General features: G+C 49.9%; 1 protein-coding gene across 2 annotated transcripts in view; it reads left to right on the forward strand.

Annotated features, from left to right (window-relative positions):
* SMARCC1 (SWI/SNF related, matrix associated, actin dependent regulator of chromatin subfamily c member 1) overlaps positions 1–19747 on the forward strand; it is a 47282-nt gene that overhangs the window by 16732 nt on the left and 10803 nt on the right. Inside the window, exons 11-22 of one of the 2 annotated variants that reach the window (XM_015852714.1) lie at positions 127–251; positions 784–843; positions 1479–1516; positions 2427–2548; positions 4536–4607; positions 7026–7139; positions 7966–8119; positions 8768–8881; positions 9310–9369; positions 12203–12461; positions 13032–13193; positions 18382–18539. In XM_015852714.1, the coding sequence (XP_015708200.1) occupies positions 127–251; positions 784–843; positions 1479–1516; positions 2427–2548; positions 4536–4607; positions 7026–7139; positions 7966–8119; positions 8768–8881; positions 9310–9369; positions 12203–12461; positions 13032–13193; positions 18382–18539 (1438 nt within the window). The remainder of the gene's footprint in view (positions 1–126; positions 252–783; positions 844–1478; positions 1517–2426; positions 2549–4535; positions 4608–7025; positions 7140–7965; positions 8120–8767; positions 8882–9309; positions 9370–12202; positions 12462–13031; positions 13194–18381; positions 18540–19747) is intronic. The other variant, XM_015852715.1, reaches the window with a different exon arrangement.

Below are 19747 nucleotides of genomic sequence, written 5' to 3' on the forward strand. Positions count from 1 at the left end.
ACTGCGCTGTTCTCCCTGAAGAGTTTTAAGCCAGCCCTTTAATCTGCTGTCTGCTGAAGGAGAACATCAAGGTGAATGCATCTGACAGTTGCAGCTGTCGGAGGGTTTGTGTATGATCTCTTTCAGACAAGCAACCATATACGGGAAAAGGAGGGGGCAGAAGGAGGAAGATGAGCAAGAAGATCTTACGAAGGACATGGAGGATCCCACACCGGTCCCTAACATAGAAGAAGTGGTGCTTCCCAAAAATGGTAAATTACAAATAAAAGGCAGTATTGTAAGGATGGTAAAGCAATTGTTTCAGCTGTAGAGAGGAAATATACACGTGTTGTCAGATGTCTGGACTGCAGTGTCAGGGACCCGAGCCTTCCATATGGAATTAGTGGAAGCTCTGCTGACATGCCCAGTGCGAGCAGAAGTGTCCATTTATGCAATAGGTGTTAAGTAAGGAGAGGTCAGAAATGAAACTCAGCACCGCAGCATTTTGGGTGTAGCACAGTTTGAGTTTGGACTGCAGGGAGGAATTGTTCCGTGCTGTGCAGGTGGGAAGAGCACAGCACTCAGTGCCTGCATAGAGGCAGCATTGTGTTCCAGCGTGGAGTCAGACAGGAGCCAAATAAATGGTCTCTTGTGTTCAGACTATGCCGACCAGATGAACTCTTCTGAACTGCAAAGACCTGACCAACAGAACAGTTTATTGATAAGATAGCAAAGCTTGCTAGACGTTGATAATTGTATTTTGTCTGATGATTTCTCATTAGAGCTGCAATCTTTGTTTTGCAGTGAACCCAAAGAAAGACAGTGAGAACACGCCTGTGAAAGGAGGAACAGTGGCAGACCTTGGTAAAGCACGCAGGGACAACACACCCTTCTTCCAGTAAAGCCGTGTTTGCAGGGCAACAGGAGGAGAGTATTTAACGCTCAGTTTTGGAAGGGATCTCTGGCTCTAATGTCTGAGTTAATTCGGTTTCCATACATATTCCATTTGCAATGTGCTCTTCCTTTTGAGGCTGATCCCTTGTAGGCAGTGTTTGCTCTTTTGGGAAGTGACATCTCAGCTCTTCTTTGGTGGGTGTTTTTTTTTTTACTAGGAGTTAAGCTGAACTGCAGGTTTCCTAAGCTTTGCTAGCACTCTGGTATAAGAGATAGAAACTGGTGTCCCATGTCCTATTATACAAGGCTACATCTGGGGCACTGGGCCAGGCAGTAATTAATTATGGATTCCAAAGAGTGGAAAAATTCTAATTATCCTTCCTCTTTATCCCTGCTCTGATGTGCTCCTTTGTCTGGGACCATTGAGTGCCTGCATAAAGATGAGATTGTCTTAATGATGCGTGCTCTGCTTTGCTTTCCTCCTCGCCTCCCTCGCCAAACAAAAGCAATAGTCTTCCCAGTGAAGCAGTTGCAGGGGTGGTTAGGGCTGTGTGAGTAGTCAGGTGCACATTATTTGTTTAATTCCAAGTGCTTTTACCTTTCAGATGAACAGGATGAGGAGACAGTGGCGACTGGAGGAAAGGTAACTGCAGTGATTCCATCCTGAGCTTGGTGGAAACAAATCTTCATCGTGGCAGACTTACCCTGTAGTGTTTTTCAAGTGAGATTTAGGACCGCATTGGTCACTGGTGGGAACAGATGTAAAGTGTTTGCAGAGGAACATCTTCTAGATGTGGGTTTTTCAAAGCTTGTGGGTGTTTTCCTTTAGATTTCAGTGCTAAACGCAGACCTTCGATGTGTTTCAGGCTGGTAAGCACCTGGGTACAAACACATGCACAGATGAGCAAACAGCTATTAGGCAAGTTCTGTGCTTCATGCTGGGGAAACCAGCTCACAAAGAGCGACTGCGCTCCTCAGTATGGGAAATACCTTTTTGTTAGGTGCAGTTCCTTAATCCCAGGGTGTAGAGTAACCCAGAAATGTGGAACTCATGCAGCAAGTATTCTGTGTTAGGGTGGGAGATGCTGCTTTTATGTTCTCTCCTAAGCACTTGTTGGTTTGAGGTTGGCTCTTGAAATTTGAGCTTGATATCTCTTCACAAGGCAGAATTATGGAAGACCAGCCTTAAGACTGACCAGTGTGAGCTTATCCAAGCAAAAATGTCAGTGTCACCATTTGGTGTCTGCAGAGCTGTCTGTACCCTGCAAGTGTCACCCAGTAAAATGAGAAGTAATGGCTCTGATTTCCATCCATTCTCTTGAGGAGTGAGGGAGGGAAGAGTGGCAAGAAGTACAAGTCATCTTAACAGAGTATTGCCAAGTGTGTTCTTGAGGTCTGACAACAGCTCTGAGCAGCTTTGTGCTTCCTTTATTCTTTTATGGATGCACTTTCCCTCATCCCCGAGGCTCTCCCCACTGAAAGCATTTGTTAGGGGCTGTCTCATGTCTTACTGCTTGCAGCCTCCTCACCACTGTGTTCCTTCCATGACACAGGAGGATGAAGATCCTAATAAAGGTGACCAGAGTCGATCGATCGATCCAGGAGAAGACAATGTCACAGAACAAACCAACCACATCATCATTCCCAGCTACGCATCTTGGTTTGACTACAACTGGTAAGGAAGTGAATGGCATCTGGGGATCTGAGAGCTGAAAGAATTGGCTTCAGTTTGGGTTCACACGTGTGGGCTCATCTTTTCCACCTGTAAATCTTCCTGAGCTGAGGTTTGTGGGATTTGATACAGCCGTTCTTACAGCTGGAGCTTGTGGTGGATAACTTCTTGCAGCAGTGACTTAGGATGGGGTCTGTACTGTTAGCATAAAGATAGCTGGAGGCTGAACTGAACTGTGTGGCCTTGAACTTACTTGCTTAGTAAGTTCAAGACTTAGTAAGACTTGCTTAGTCTGTGTGTGCACTCATAGCTTGAGCTGACCTAAACCCTCATGAGCAGAGCCGTCCTTCACCTTGTTCCTTTGCTCTCTCCCACTTGGAGGTGCTCCTGGAAGCAGAAAAGCCAAGGAACACACAGTGTGAGCCTATAGGGGCTCTAGTTGCTTTCTGAGCAGGGAATCTTGATGTGCCCTATTGCGACAGTCCATCCCTTTGTGGCTATGGGGCCTGCTGTAGGTCAGGACAGGCAGCTCTGTAAACGTGGGTATGTCTGTGTGGTCTCCGTGCTTTGGTTCCTTTGGGGTGCCTCTCCTGTTACTGTATGGGTGCTTCCTGCAGGTGTGTTTGTGTTCATAGCAGCAGCAGGAGCTGTAATGATGCTCCTGGGAGCTGCCTCAGCTCATGAAGCACAGCTACAGGACTGACACAGAAGGTCCAAAGAAACAGAATGAGCTCCTTGGCTCATGTGTGGCTGTGCTGACCCTGTGAAAGGGGACCTCAGAGCATCTCTGTGAGGAGGAAGGGGAGTGATGTGAAAAAGGCTTTGGTTTGAGATTCTCCAAATCAGGAGTGACCTGCAGATGGAGCCGACTCGGGTTGGAGGCTGAAATAACAGCACAGCTGTGAGGCTGACGTGTTTCTGCCCCTCAGCTCTGCTCCCATCCGGAGAGGTTCCTGCAGTCCTGGAGAGCAGCAGAACTCAGCTGTGGCTGCTGCTGTTGTGCCAGAAGGGCACTTTTGGCTCGTGTCAGTGCATGCACAGACTGCTGCAGCCCTCCCACACTGCAAACACTGCTTCTGGTTTGAAGCAAACGGAAGAATAATTCTACCCTACTTGTCCTGAAGTGCATTACAGGCTGCTGTTTCAGGGCATTCATTGCTGGAATTAAATTTGTAGTAAACAGATACAATTGATTTGATGCTCAATTCAGTTTCAGTGTAATCTGTTCTGCTTTGGGTGATTTCAGTGCAAGAACTGAATGACTTTCATGCTGTAGAACCTGAGCTGTTGGTGAATGACGCTCTTTGAGCTGGATGGGCAGCAGGATGTGCTGGCACTGAAGGACAGCTGCATGTTTGGCTGGGAACTGAGCAGATGTGAGGGGAGAGCATTTGTTTTAATAACAACAATAATCATAATCACGTGTGCTTCCTCTGGAAGGAGCTATTGCTAAAGGGCCACTGCAGTTAATGTGAATTTGGGTGAAGCGTGTGGCATTCTAGGAGTTACTCCTATGGATTTAATGGAAATCATTTCTCCATTTCTGACCACTTGTAAAATGGGACTCTTTGGCATTACGAAGCTCTCCTCCTTCAGAGCTGGGGGTTGAATCCCACATCCCTCATGGTTTTATTATTAAGATTATAAACCAGGGTGGTACAATTGAGGTCCGTATGGGCTGAGTGCTCACCTTGTGATTTTACTTTGCTGTTGGGACCCTCACATGTCACATGTACCACGGGGTACACAAACATTCTTGTTAACTGCAGCTGCTGTGGTGACTCTTCATGGCCAAATGCCCTTATTTCTGCTGAAAATAAACCATCCTATCTTCTATGGCTGTACCAAATTGAAGGCTCCTGCTGGAATGCTCGCGTTTCCAAGAGAGGCCCTTGCAGTCAGTGTGCACTCAACAGCTGTTGGAAGGTGTGCGGAGATCCCTGTGCACTGAATTAGGATTTGCCATCTGAGCTGTCTGTTTTCCTTCCAGCATTCATGTGATTGAGCGCCGTGCCCTTCCGGAGTTCTTCAATGGAAAAAACAAGTCCAAGACTCCTGAAATGTAAGTACAGCCTGAGTAGGTGTAAGTACAGCCCAGGCTGCCCAGAGCCACATCCAGCCTGGCCTTGAATGCCTGCAGGGATGGGGCATCCACAGCCTCCTTGGGCAACCTGTTCCAGTGCGTCACCACCCTCTGGAGGAAAAACATACGGTACTGTGGAGCCTTAACGATCCCCATAATTCTCTTCCCTTTCCCATAACACACTGTTTTTGAGACATGAGAGCTGTGTGTGAGCCCTGCTCACAGCATCAGCTGTAAGATATAGTGTCAGACCGTGGAATGGATTTTCCACACTATCTGTATTGATGTCATGGTTCCTTGAGCAGCCGATGGGTGATTCTGAGAGCAGGTGAGGGCTGGAGTGTGAATGCTGGGTAGTGTGATTAGAGTCAGAGAGCTGGAGCTGAGCACTGCTAAAGGGAAACACTTGTTTGTGTAGCTGTTCCAATCCCTCTCGTGACTGTAGTTCCTAATGTGCTTCTGACATCTGGGTGGAGCTCTTGGTTAAATCTAAGATCAGACTGGATCTGTCTCATCTCCCTGTGGGATCTGCACAGGACTTATACATTCCTCATCCCAAGTGTAAGCAGGGCTGTTTAACCAGCTTTACAGAAGCTGTTATGGAACAATGGGAACAGCACAGTGCCAGCTGAATGCTGTTTGTGCATGGGATGACTCTCCTCCACTCTGGCTTGGTGAGGTAAGGAGGTGAGCCAGTGGTTTTGCATCCAGTGCCTGCCCTGGTGATCTGCTGCATTGCCGTTCTGAGCGTTAGGAGCAGCACAGAATCACAGAATTACCCGGGTTGGAAGGGACCTCAAGGATCATGTAGTTCCAACCCCCCTGCCTGGCAGGGCCACCAAACATACACATTTACTACATCAGGTTGCCCAGGGCCCTGTCCAACCTGGTCTTGAACACCTCCAAGGACGGGGCATCCACAACCTCCCTGGGCAGCCTGTCCCAGGGCCTAACCACTCTCCTAGTGAAGAAGCACAGCTCGCCTTCCCTGCCTATTTTGTTCCAACAGCAAGCAGTTATTCAGAGCAGTCCCCGAAGGCGACTGATTGGAGGCAGGCAGTCAGCATCAGGCTCTTGAGCAGTGTGGTGTCTCTTAAAGCTGTAAACCCACAACCTGAGACCTCACCAAAGAAATCAGGTTGGAACTCCGTTGTGTGCTTGTTGACTTGGACAAAGGATCTGCACTCACTGTGAGACCCCACTGCCCAAGGAGTTCTGCTGACTGCCCGTTCTTATTGGGCTGCTGATTTGTCTGTTGAGACAAATGTGAAGAATCATTTTCCCCTCAACCTGGTTGCAGAGCAGCAGCTGGATGCAGAGATGTGGCTTTGCACTGATACAGCCGTCATGTGGAATCTCATGCTTCCTTGCTCAGTTGGCAACAAAACATCACTGCTAGTTCTCTCTTCATAAATAAAGCAGATTAGGGACTCCCCTTCTCCCAGACCCTGCATTATCTTATTGTTATTTAGGGGGTTGCAGGAGCCGCATGCGATCTTGGCTTTGTGCTTTCCTTTTAATGAAATAACCCTCCTTCCGAATGGAAATGCCTGGCCTGCAGCTTGGTTCTGAGGCCAAACAAAGCTGTGTTTGCAGAGCCCACACAGGTTCATCCTTCTGACAGCAGCCCCTGGGGCACGATTCTGTCTCAAAAGGGATTTTAGCTAAATACAAGTTGACTTCATCTTTCTTGCTGATAACAAGTCGCAGCTAATGGGTTGTGTCACTGTAGAAAACAGGCTCACTCCAGGATAAATGCTAGAGATATTTCTGGCTTAGGCTCCTTTCTCCACTTGGTGATGTGACCTTCACTAGTCAGTACTGAGCTTGTTTTGCAGCCAGGAGCACGGGGAGGTGCAGCTCTCCAAGCAGCTGACACCCCACATCTCTCCAGGAGTGGTCAGAAGTATATGAATATCCTGAATATCCCTCTGCAGAAGAGGGCCCAATGCCTGGAGGTGTTCAAGGCCAGCTTGGATGGATGGCCCTGCACAGCCTGGCCTAGTATTAGATATGGAGGTTGGTGTTTGCATAGGATCCTGCCTGTGTTTGTTTGCATATTTGCTTTTGTTCAGTGTAAGGAACAGAGATAACAAGTGGTGTTATGGTAGTTCTTACTGTGAGCACTTTGTATGAGGAAGCATCAGTACATTGCAGAAACACATTGAAGAAGGCTCAGCAGTGTTTATGGGGCAGGAATGGGCTGAACCCCACAGCTTGCTCACTCAGACTGCTCTGAAGCATGGGGGCAGCTCCTGCTTCAGCCCTTCCCAGCTCTGTGCATGGGGAGTGCTGGATCAGTAATAAGGTTGTTAGGAGAAGATGAATCCTAAAAGACATGATAAACTCCGTTAGGCATCAGCATACAATGTGAGCTGTGTCCCACCTGTCTTCCAGATACCTGGCTTACCGCAACTTCATGATCGACACCTATCGCCTGAACCCGCAGGAGTACCTGACCAGCACCGCCTGCAGGAGGAACCTGACGGGAGATGTGTGTGCTGTCATGAGGTGAGGGAACATCCATCTTTCAGCCAGTGCTTGCATTAGAAGAAAAGGAAATAGCGCGGCTTTGGTAATGGAAATGCTCTGGTAGGCAGGATAGGTGTGGGTAGCGGAATCAATTGAGTTTGAAGAGGCCATTTAAGGTCATCTAGTCCAGTTCCCCTGCACTGAACAGGGGCACTACAGCTGGCTCAAGTTGCTCAGAGCCCATCCAGCCTGGCCCATCCATCCAGTAGCCATTGTGCTGTCACTTTAGCAGTCTGTTCAGCCTCCTCTTGTAACCAGAGTATGTTATACTGTCCTTTATTTATGGAGTTCTGGGTGCTCGGTGAACCTACAGAGTTGGGGTCTTAACCTTTAGTGTCTGCTCTTTATTAAGCGTGTGGAGTTCATTTCAGAGTTCCTGGGTCTGCAGTTCAGTTTGGTTGGTTTGCTGTGTTTCACCAGATTTAAGTTGTGAGGTGCAGCAGAGCCCTGAAATCTCAGAACTTGCTGATGGTAGATCCAATATGAACAGCTACAGGTGGGTGAGAGAAGAAAGGGGTTGTGCAGCCCTCACATTGGTATGATGTCTGCAGATGGCTCCACATATGCAGCCTGAGCTTTACTTCATCTTTAAATAGATTTCCTGTTGTTCTGTTCCCGTGCTATATGCTAGGTGTCATGCTGGAGAGGTAATCAAGTCCACACAGTATGCCATATTTATTGCTCTTGTGATCAGTGAAGGTCTGTAGGAGGTGATGAGCCAATCTGATCCAAAACCAACCATTCCTTGGCTGTCTTTGCAGTCTTGCTTTGTTTCTTAAGATGTGGGTTTGTCCTGTTGTTTCAGAGTGCACGCTTTTCTGGAGCAGTGGGGTCTCATCAACTACCAGGTGGACCCGGAGAGCCGCCCCATGGCCATGGGCCCTCCTCCCACCCCTCACTTCAACGTGCTGGCCGATACACCCTCCGGCCTCATGCCTCTGCACATCCGTACCCCACAGGTGAGCCCTGCAGTGCCCTGGGGGTGGGAGGTGGCAGCTCTGGTCAGTGTCGTGCAGGAGAGTCTGCACATGTTGCTCATGGAAGGTGTTCATGAGTTCAGAATGGGTCAGTTGAGTCATATCGTATCATATCATAGACTGGCCTGGGCTGAAAAGGCCCACAGTGCTCATCGCATTCCAACCCCCTGCTGTGTGCAGGGTCAGCAACCAGCAGCCCAGGCTGCCCAGAGCCACATCCAGCCTGGCCTTGAATGCCTGCAGGGATGGGGCATCCACAGCCTCCTTGGGCAACCTGTTCCAGTGCATCACCACCCTCTGGGTGAAAAGCTTCCTCCTAAGATCCAACCTAAACCTCCCCTGTCTCAGTTTAAAACCATTCCTCCTTGTCTTATCGCTGCCCACCCTCACAAAAAGCCATTCCCCCTCCTGTTTATACACTCCCTTCAAGTACTGGAAGGCTGCAGTGAGGTCTCCGTGGAGCCTCCTCTCCTGAATCAGATCCGCACTGATGCTGTGTAAAGACATCTCCATAACTCATCATGTTGAGCTGTTTTGTTGGTTCTGTGTTGTGCTCAACCTTTGTCTGTAAACTTGGGGGATCCCTTTCAGCTCCTGACACTCCGTCCTTCCTTTCATGTTTGCTCACAGATCCCAGCTGCTCAGCAGATGCTGAGTTTTCCTGAGAAGAACAAAGAGAAACCCACTGACCTGCAGAACTTTGGGCTGCGCACAGATATTTACTCAAAAAAGACCTTAGCAAAGGTAAGTGCGTTTGGATTTCTGTTCCCCTGTGGCTTCTATTAAGTGGGTTCTATCAGTTGTCCTCCTCCAGATGACAGTGAAATGACTCGTTACTCTCAGATTCCCACTTCAGTTCTCACTGGAGGACACTGAGATGCCTCGCTGTATTCATGTTGGGTAAACAGTTTTGAAGGAGAGGACCACGTGCCTGTCCCAAACTACTCAGTGCTGTCAGTCTACAGACACTGAATTTGTGTTATCCTTATTTGATATTTTAATTGAATGCTTCGAAGTCAGCCAGGTGTCAAATAATTCAGTACAGAACCAAGAATCTTTCAGCAGAATCTTGAGTATAGAACTCAGGATCTGTCAGCAAAGTGCAATGTCTGGCACTTGGGCTGGAGGAATCCCAGTCATGAATACAATTGTGTTTTCCTCATCTTTTATAGAGTAAAGGTGCCAGTGCTGGAAGAGAATGGACGGAGCAGGAGACGCTGCTGCTGTTAGAAGTAAGTTCCTGGGGGAAAATGTAAGGCCAGGAGACAAAACCATGTAGGATTTTATACAGTAAGGAAAATGGACACGGAGGTTTAGTGGGTTCTTTTGAAGTCGGGGCAGATGGCAACAACATCCTTTTTGCTGCAGTTCTGAGACCCGGCAGACGTAGCTGGAGGGATGGGTGGTGGAGCTGTGTGTGCACGAGGCTGCCTGCTGCTGCTGTGCCTTTGGAGCTGGTAAAAGGCTGGGGCTCTCCCTTGAAGCTGTATCTCTTTCTTTGTCCGTCATCTCTACCAGAGCGCTGCTGCTACACAGATAGAGTGGAAGCATCTTGTACTGAGGGGACATTATGTTCTTTAAGGTTCACTTCTATCTGATTGTAGCTACAGCCCAGGAATTAAATGCTTAGATATGTTTGCACAGAGTCGAGAGCAGGTCTTGCAATGCAGGGAGGTCTTTGCATTGAGCAGCAGTTAGCAGCACACTGTGCCCTTCAAGGAATGGTTTATCTGCATGTAAGAACATGGAGAAGTTCTCTTGATCTTTCCAGGCTCTCCAATAAGCCATAACATGTTACAGGGAGCTGCAAACAGCCGCTCTGGAAGTTGAATTATTTAACACGCAGATTGTTTTCCTGTGCTCTGCCTCTTAATAAAGGAAGCTTTTAATTTGGTAGCCCTTGCATCCAGCACGTTAATTCATTCCAGGTGTGGCTGTCAGTCTGCACACTGCTCCATTCGGCCTGGGGAAGGACTTTGCTTATGGGGGAGAACAGTGAGGATGTGCTGTTCTGGCAGGGCTAATCTCAATGTGCTGCCTTCTTTTACTCCTGTTCCTGATAGGAAATGCTGGTGCCTCACACACAGCAAGCAGCCACCTCATGAAGTAATCCAGGCAGCATATTCATTTTTCTTTTAGGAAAACAAACAAAGCCTTGAGATTGCAAATGTATTTAATGCGAGTTTCAATTATTAATGTTCCTCATTCTTTGTGGATTTAACCTATGAATTAATCAGTACAGAGAGAATATCAGTTCAAGCGTAAGTAATGCAGCTGTAACGAGGCAGCTTGGTCCAATTAAATCCTCGGGGCGGCTTTGGGCAAATATCTGTGTGGTGCAGTTCCAAAGAGCAAATGGTACCTAAAATAGTCATCTCAAATAATGCCCATCCTTCCTCCTGTTGGCTGAGCAATGGGAGGGGTTGGCTTTCCCTGCCTGCCCCACTGCTCTGCCCCTCCGTGGTGTTCCAGAGCTCTCAGCTATTCCTAATAGGACTACAGAAATCTACCAGGGAGTGAAGGAGAATGAGTAGAAACCTTTCACGTGGCTGCAGGACGCAGCACTCGATCTGATGTGCTGAGTGGCTGCAGTGGGGATGTGATGACACGTGGTGGGATGGATTTAGGGAATGTGTGATGCTGAATGTGGGGTAAATGCTTCCCCACGAGTCTGACCCAGTGAATTGAGCAGTGTCACATTGCTTTAAACACTGCAGCAAGGGAGGCAGGAGGCTGGGGGAGCAGATCCTGAGCAGCTTGGGATCCTCAGTTCCAGAGGAGCTTGTCTGAACCAAATCCTTCTTCTGCTGGGCTTTTAAAGCCCCTCCTCTCATCTGCCCTGTGGGCTGCAAGGTCTTGTGCTGTTCTTTCCCCCCAGCTCAGCTCAGCTGGAGCACAGCTTCCCTGGGCAGGGGTGGCCCATCTCACCTCGGCACTGAGTTGCCTGCTATGCTGGGCATGGTGGTGATGGGCTGACCCAGACGTGGTGACCTCAGAGGGCTGTTCTTACCTTAACCAGTCTGTGCTCCTGCTCGCTTAGGGAAGCTCAGATGTCATGGGGAGGTTGGTGGGGAGCAGGAGGGCTCTGTCTGCTGCACTACATCCTACATGCAGACGTGTGCCTGAGAAGCCCACAGCTGCCAGGATTATCACAGGGATCCTCCATGATCTCATGATGTAACACTTAGTAGTTCCAATGTGGCTCTTCCCTTGCCCTGAATTACTGCTGGGACACCCAGCTGTTTGTTGTGAGGAGATGCACAAACAGCTGCCCTTTATTTCTGCTGTACTGCTCAGTGTAAGTAAAAACCAAGTAGGCTTCCAAGCCAGTTACACTGAACTGGAAACAGAGGTGAGACCCAATGAACAGGCTGATGGATGATGGATGCCCCATCCCTGCAGGCATTCAAGGCCAGGCTGGATGTGGCTCTGGGCAGCCTGGGCTGCTGGTTGCTGACCCTGCACACAGCAGGGGGTTGGAATGGATGAGCACTGTGGGCCTGTGCAACCCAGGCCATGCTGTGATCCTGCGATTTTCCTTTTTTCCTGGTGTATTGGTCTGATGCTCTTTCATTTTCCTACCATCTGCTGAATGGAGGGGTTGGACTTTGCCATCACATTCAGAACACATCTGTGAAATAAATACAGTTTCTGCCCCAAAGAGCTCAGTGCATTAAGGCACAGATGAGTGCCTTCAAGGGGAGCTCTTATGGGAATTAAACAGCATTTGGTGAGGCTTGGCAGGAGAGGCAAACTTCGGTTCTGTGTAAAGAGGGGAAACGCAGCCTGTGCGGATGTCAGAAGTAAATCCCAAATCCTCTGGCATTTCTTGCAATACAGTAACAGCATAAACCTGTCTGGTGGTCTGTGTAGGGTTTCACTGAGGTCCCAGTGAGATGAGCTCTCTGGAGGAGCTTTGCTATGAGAAGAATTAGGGTTTGAACAGTTGTTGCATGCCATCTTCTGTTCCATCACCGAAATAACCAGCACCGCACAAGGTGCCGTGGTGGTGTTTTATCCCAGATCAGTGAATGTTCATTCCATGATGATCTCCATCTCTCACAGGCCTTGGAGATGTACAAGGACGACTGGAACAAGGTCTCAGAGCACGTTGGCAGCCGCACCCAGGATGAGTGTATCCTCCATTTCCTGCGGCTCCCCATTGAGGATCCCTACCTGGAGAACTCGGATGCGTCCCTCGGCCCCCTGGCCTACCAGCCTGTGCCCTTCAGCCAGTCTGGCAACCCCGTGATGAGCACTGTTGCTTTCCTGGCATCGGTGGTGGACCCCCGTGTGGCATCGGCAGCAGCAAAGGCTGCCTTAGGTAAGAGCTCACCCCAGCGGTTGTTTACCCTTTCTCTGCATCTGAGTTCCTAGATGTTCTTAGTATGGTGGGATGTTTCAGGTCTGACAGCCAGCAATGTATTTTGGTGCCCCGGAACTCGGTTTATAGACAGGTCAGAATAACTTACAGAGTTCCCCTTCTGTGCTCACTGCCCAGTGGTGCTTTGCAGGCACTGCCCTGGGCTTGTGGTGGCTCTGGTTGCTGTTGGCTGCCTGTGTGTAAATGCACAATGCTCAACCTCCATTTTCCCACTGTTGAAACTCTCAGCCACAGCTGGACCCCCTGAGAACCTCAATGAGAAAGGAGCTCAGGCTTTGTGCCCTCATTTTCATACATAAAAACAAATGGATGTCATTGGAAAGAGTCTCTTGTACCACACTGGAGAGGCAAAATCAGGCACTGAGCGCAAAAAGAAGGAACATACTCTCTCAAATACATCTTTGTGAACTCATTTTGATGCCAGGCTTTACCTGCGTGCTGATCTGAGATGGTGACCTTTCATTTTCCCTTAATGACCCACAATGTAACATCGTGGCTAATTGTTCACAGAGGAGTTCTCCCGTGTCAGAGAGGAGGTGCCCCTGGAGCTGGTGGAAGCCCACGTGAAGAAAGTGCAGGAAGCAGCACGTGCCTCGGGGAAGGTGGATCCCACCTACGGGCTGGAGAGCAGCTGCATTGCTGGGACGGGGCCGGACGAGCCAGAAAAGATGGGTGAGCATCTGAATGCAGAGGGAGATGCACGCAGCTGTGCTGGGCCCTTCATCTGCCTCCTGACAGACTGTAGGCCCACCTGCAGCAGGAGGTGGGTGTTGGTAGGGAGCAGTGTGTAGGATGGGTCGTTCCTCTGGTGCTTGCTGCAGGATTACAGCTGATGGGATGTAGGTTATATGACTTTAGGAGAGTGGGCAGTGATAGGAAAAAGGGGGAATGATGTTAAACTGAGACAGGGGAGGTTTGGGTTGGATCTGAGGAGGAAGTTTTTCCCCCAGAGGGTGGTGACGCACTGGAACAGGTTGCCCAAGGAGGCTGCGGATGCCCCATCCCTGCAGGCATTCAAGGCCAGGCTGGATGTGGCTCTGGGCAGCCTGGGCTGCTGGTTGCTGACTGTGCACACAGCAGGGGGTTGGAATAAGATGAGCACTGTGGGCCTGTGCAACCCAGGCCGTGCTGTGATTCTATGATTATTGCCTCCTGACGATGAGTTAATGAACTCAGCACCACCTTTAGTTCTAGCAGTTTGTTTCCCTGCTGTGGACTAATGGAAGTTTTCTTGCTTGGGATGTGCATGAGAGTTAAATGGGCAGAAGTAGCAGAGCAGAAGATTTCATGCCAGTCCTGTGGGCACTGGAGCAGTTGGACAGTGCTGCCTTTCTAGCGTTGTGGTTAAGACACATCAGGCTGAGTTTTGTTGGCTCTTTTTGGACCAGCTGAACCTGTTGTTTCTCAGACACCTCAGCTCTGCATTGGTTCTCCTTATGGCTATAAAGTGGAAGAGAGCAGATGTAGACCAGATATGAGAAGGAAATGAGTAAAGAACTGGTGAGGGTGGTGAGACACTGGCACAGGTTGCCCAGTGAGGCTGTGATGCCCCTCCCTGGAAGCACCCAAGGCCAGATGAAGCTGTGAGCAACTTGGTCTGCTGGGAGGTGTCCCTGCCTACAGCAGGGAGTTGGGACTATATGATTTAAGGGTCCCTTCCAGCCCAAACTGTTCTATGATTGTACAGCAGTAAGGTGAGCATGGAGGGCAACTTTTGCTGCAGAATTCACCTTAAGGACTTCTATCACGAGTTTCTTGAGCCTTCATTCTCTGTCCTGCAGCACAGTTGTGGCAGTTGACCATATCCACATCACTGGTAGAGTTGCTTGTCTGGCAACCCTTCCTTTAGGAGAACATGCCCGCAGTTTGCAGACAGAACTACTGAGATGCTTGTCATGTAATGTGTGGAGCTGGAGAGCAGCTGCCCATAACACGATTACTTCTGAATGAGCTGCAGTGAGTTGTATAAGTAATACTGCCCTGTTACGGCTAATGCGATTTGTGTTGGGCTGTGACTAATGGCATAAATTAGGACAAGAGCAGATGGCTCTCCCCGGGGGAGCTGCTCAGCAGTGGTGAAGTGGGTCACTGCCATCAGCACCTCCAGCTCAGCTGTGGGTCGTGCTTTAGGGCTGTGTTGGGTGCCCTGGGCTGGGCTGCAGCTGTGCTTTGGTGGCCAGACCCAAAGTGCTGCATCTCAGTGTCAACACGGAGAGCTGAAGATGCCCACCATGGCTTCTGTGCTGTAATTAGAGCTCGTCCGTTGGTGTATTTTAGAAGTAAGGCTCTTAGTGTTGGTGAATTATTGGCACTGCAGAGTGCAAAAGGGGAAGGCAGCGCTGGAGCGGCTCCCGGAGGCACTGCTGATATCCAGGAACACGGGCTGTTAAGTCCTCGATGTTGGAATCTCTAAGTAGTGGGTCCTTTCAGATGGGTACTGTAAAGCACAGCAGTCAAGAGAGGCTTCCCAGGGCTGTGGGTTATATCTGTGATGGGGGATGCTTCTGTTGTCATGAAAATGAACAGCAGAGAATCACCAAAGGAGGCCGGCTCTGCAGGCTGATGGAGCTGCAGAGCAGTGTGCAGCACACCCCTGTGCTCAGCCATCCTCCCACATCTCTGAGCCTTCCTAATAACTTTCCATAGCTGATTGACTGCGCTGCCTCCATATACGTGAGCCAAATTGGGCACTGGGGAGTCTGAAATGCCCGTGGTGGAGGCAGCTGTGTGTGGATCCAGGCCTTATCTAGCAGCTATTTCCCTGCCACTGTTTCCCTGGTGGTGTATGGATGCTGTGGAGGAACGGAGCTCTGATTTACTGCTCCACTGCAACTGTAAGCATCATAAGTGATGGTGAAATGGAACACTTTGCAGACAGTTTTGTAACGTATAGTAGAAAAGCCAAACACAGGTTTGGAGGAGAAACTGTTTTGCCTCCATTTCAGCAGGATGATTTCTCAGGGGTTCCCCAGGCTGTGCTTTAACTCCCAAGCATTGCAAACCCTGCTGAAAGGGGCAGCTTCCCTCCCCACAGCTGGAGCCCCAGGGCTCAGTGCAGCTCCTGCTATGGGGTAAGGAGCAGCTCTCCTTTCTGTTCTCCCACCCTGCAGGTTTCACATAGCAAAACCTCTGAGTGGTGTCAGAGCATCGTGGGTGTCTGCATGAAGGACTGCAGGGTCTTTCTCATTGAAGTCCAGTCTTCCCCTTTTGTGTTAGGAGCGTGCCAGGCTGGATGGGGTCCTGAGCAGCCAGAACTGGTGGGTGGCAGCTCTGAGATGGCAGAGGGGTGGGCTGGAAGGTCCCTTCCAACCAAACCATTCTGTAGCCAACTCTATGGCTGACTATATGGCCAACTGTCTGACTCTTGCAGTGTGTTTGCCTTGGCACATGTCCTGTGGCAGCAGTCACTAGCAATAGCTGCCAGGATCTGCAAGTCAAAAATGAGTACGTGGTGAAACTCACCTCGGCTCCTGTAGAACTGAGCAGTGAATGACTGAGTAGGGGTTGGCCATGCAGCCACACAGCACAACCCACATGGATGTCCCTGGGTGCAGCAGGGCATCACGCATCACCATCCACTGCTTTTCCTTACCCTCAGACTGGGAACTTTGCTGTGTGCTGTAAGCAGAACGCAGAATCCCTCACCCCCAGGATGGAGGTTGGAACAGAAGGGGGGAATTTGGTGCTATCAAACAGACCATATCTGGGCTTTTGGGTCAAGCAAGAAAGCTGGTGTCCCATAGGACTTGCTCTGAGGTGTGTCCCTTTCCACCATGAATTGAGTCTTGGTGGCAGATGGGTCAGATTAGTCGGTTTATCTTCTCCCCAAATAAGCCAAGAGGGGAAGCATCATCTCAGCCAGAGATTTCAATATGTTTTGCTTACACTTTGTTTAATGATTTTCTTATATACATTGAAGGGACTCCAGTAAAAACCTCTACAGAACTATTGCTGCTGAAGGAAAGCATTCGGTGCCTCTTGTTTTGCTTCAGTGGAGCATGGGGGAATTAGCAGTAAAAGAGGGATTACAGAGAGCAGCCCCCTCCACCAGCTGGTGTCTTCAGATGGTGATGAGGGCTCTGTCAGTACAGCAGTGTGTGCTGGGCTAAGCAAGCTCCCTCCTTAACGCCTCTGTACATGGGATTGCACTGGGGTGTCTGTTCTGGCAGCTGTGGGATCCTGGACGAGGAGCACGAGGCTGTGCTGAAGTTGTCCTCCTGTCTGTTGTTATGGAACAGTTGGGGTTGTTTGGCCTTTAGGACAATTCCTGTGCAAAGCATTGGGAGGTGACACATTACCCAGTCCCCTTCCTGCATGGAAACACCCATTATCTCATGTCCTTCTCCATCAGCACACTGGGTATCTCTTATCCCGAAAGGCCTGTGTTCATCAGTAGGAATTAGCCCAGGAGGTCTGTCCCAAGGACAGCATCTCCACTGCTGTAAGAGCCCTTCTCTCAGTGGGTGCTTACACACAGCCCATGGTGGTGATGCTGCTGCTGGAGCAATGGATCTCTGTTTCCCTTTTGCCCCGTTAGCTCACATTCAGTCGGGCTGCTCCTACCTCAATAGGTGCCAGTGGTGGATGAGCTGCAAGCTGGGCTGCAAGCACTCTGTAACTCCCAGGTCTGGCAGTGTTGGCAGAGCTCCTCAGATGTCTGTGCTGCAGCTATTTGGATGCCACACAGACAGTAAATAAGAGGCTATTAGCTTGGTCTCATCAGCCAGAACCCAGACAGGCAGCAGCAGGAAGCACATCGTCAGGGGCTGGAATGTGTCCATCCTGATGGCAGTTCTGTCCAAGGTTGGGTATTTTTGGGGGTATGGCAAAGTTGCTTCAGGTTCCCAATGGGGAGAATGAAGAGAAGGACCTGGGGGTTCTGGGGGGTGAAAAACTGACCGTGAGCCAGCAGTGTGTGCTTAGAGCTCACACAGCAAATAGGACCCTGGGCTCCATCAGCAGAGGGGTGGCCAGCAGGGACAGGGAAAGGATCGTCCCTCTCTGCTCTGCCCTCTGAGGCCCCATCTGCAGTGCTGCGTCCAGAGCTGGGGCCCCCAATACAGGAAAGACAGGGAGCTGTTGGAGAGGGTCCAGAGGAGGCCACAAAGATGCTCAGGGGTCTTCTCCAACCTGAATGGTTCTGTAGCTCTGCCTACGTGGTGTGCAGAATGGCAGCAGATTCCATTGTGTTGTCTGCAAGGCACCGAGTGCTGCTGTAAGCAGGAATGAGGCACTGCTGTGGAGAACCTTGGCACAGAATTGTGGCATCTGCAGCATCTGCAGGATGGAATTGAAATCTTGAGCTGACCTGCAGCCCCGGGGAGTGCTGCTGGATGGGCCGTGCATCAAAAGCAGCTCAGGGGATCCGGTGCTGAGGAGGAATTACAAGTCTGGCAGCTCCATAATTGAGGTTAATCGTGTAACTGACAACCATCTACAGAACCAAATTGGCTGTATTGGGGAAAAGGTTGGATAATGCTGTGACTTAGCAATGGGAATTACTGTGCGACTCCAGCACCGCGGAGCCGGGCGTTCAGCTCTTCTTTCTGTCGCTACCATTGGTAGAGCTGAGTGTTTCTCCCTGTGTGGGTAAACTGGGTGTATGAGCAGAGCACAGATAGTGCCGTGTTTTGTCCTGCTTGGTGGGCTGAAAAGATAACCTGTTACGTTTACATTTGCAAGTAAATTTGGTTCTTAAACCAAGATTAATGTAAGAAGCTTTGTGTCCTCCAGGACTCCAGTGCTGTGTGCCTTTCCTTACAAACCATCAGCAGCGTGGAACAGAAAATTGAGTTAATTCTGAACTGAGTGTAATGAAAGGATGTGATGGCTGTTCTGAATACTTTGTTTGTGTTCTCAGATGGAGCCGAAGAAGAAAAAATGGAAACAGAGACAGATGGGCAGCAGCCTGAGAAGGTAAATTCAGCTCAGCGTGTGGCCATGAAGGGGCACTTCGACACTCACCAACCCAAACTACTGCATTCTGAAATGCCCCATGAGAAGGGTAGGACTGTGCAGGTCGGTCCTTTGAGGGCGGCCTTCCCCAGCAGTTTGCAGGCCCTGTAATGAGTGGTTTGGTCTTCAGTCATAGCAGCGTTTCTTTTGGCAGCATCTTATTTCCTAATCCTGAGAAAAGGAGGTTGGGACCGGGAGGAAGTGCAGAGCAGTCGGTATCAAATCAATAGTGGAGGCTTCAGCTACTGAAGGATGTTGGTTTGCTGTTGTTCAGCCCTTGTCGTGGTCTAAGGCAGGAGTTGCTTTGAAGTCTTGCCCTGGAAAAGTCTGTCTCGTGGCAAATTGCCTTTCCCAGAGCTGAATGCAGCTTTTGGCTCCATCAGGGGCAGAGGGATGAGGGCCTTCCTGGGAACCGGTGAGTTGTTTGGGTTCCTTGCAGTGCTTGGCAACCAACTTTAAGTGGAGCTGAGCGGACAACCTGAATAATGATTAACCACCGTTGGAGCTCCCCAATGACAGCGGGGCAGTGCTGGTTCAACCCCAGCACATCTCTGCAGCTCTGGGTGCAGCTCTGGGAGCTGTTCCATTCCCTGGGTGTGGGAATGAGGCTGGGCTAAATGCAGGGCTCTCTAGCTGGTCACTGAAACTCCTTTCCAAGGGGAAAGCGATACTTCCAGTCTTAAGCATGAAGCTGCTGCTGATTGGACTGATGCTGTCTTAAGGCACCCAGATTTAAGTTATTTCCCTTCCTTTTTGCCAACTTTGCTCTCTCCCACCAATTCCTGGGCAGAAACGCCTAATTCAGCATGTGGTTACAATTCCTCACAATTCAGAGATCACGTGTAGGTAGATGAATGCATTGAAGGCCAGGCTGGATGTGGCTAAGGGCAGCCTGGGCTGCTGGTTGGCAGCCCTGGGGTAGAAATTACATGATCATTGTGGGCCTTTGCAGCCCAGGCCATCCTATGATTCATCCTGTGATTCTCTGAATGCTGCACATGCTGATAACAACACAGGGCAGGGTGTGAGGTGTTCCCACATCCACGTGGGGACAGCAGGGAGCAGAACACGGCTCACCTGTACTGCAGGATGTCACATCGCAGTGGGGGGGGGGGTGCTCAGTGTGGGCTGCTGGAGCTGGAGCTGCAGTTACTGGCTTTATTTGTTGTTACGAGCATCAAAATGGGCTTAAGCAGAAGTCAGCCTTAAAAATCTAATCCTCCGTTATGATAGTGAATTAATTTGAAGGCTGTAAACCAAGTCATCAGCCA

This window comes from Coturnix japonica, chromosome 2 (assembly GCF_001577835.2).
Source record: "Coturnix japonica isolate 7356 chromosome 2, Coturnix japonica 2.1, whole genome shotgun sequence".
In the NCBI taxonomy this organism is placed as follows: Eukaryota; Metazoa; Chordata; class Aves; order Galliformes; family Phasianidae; genus Coturnix; species Coturnix japonica.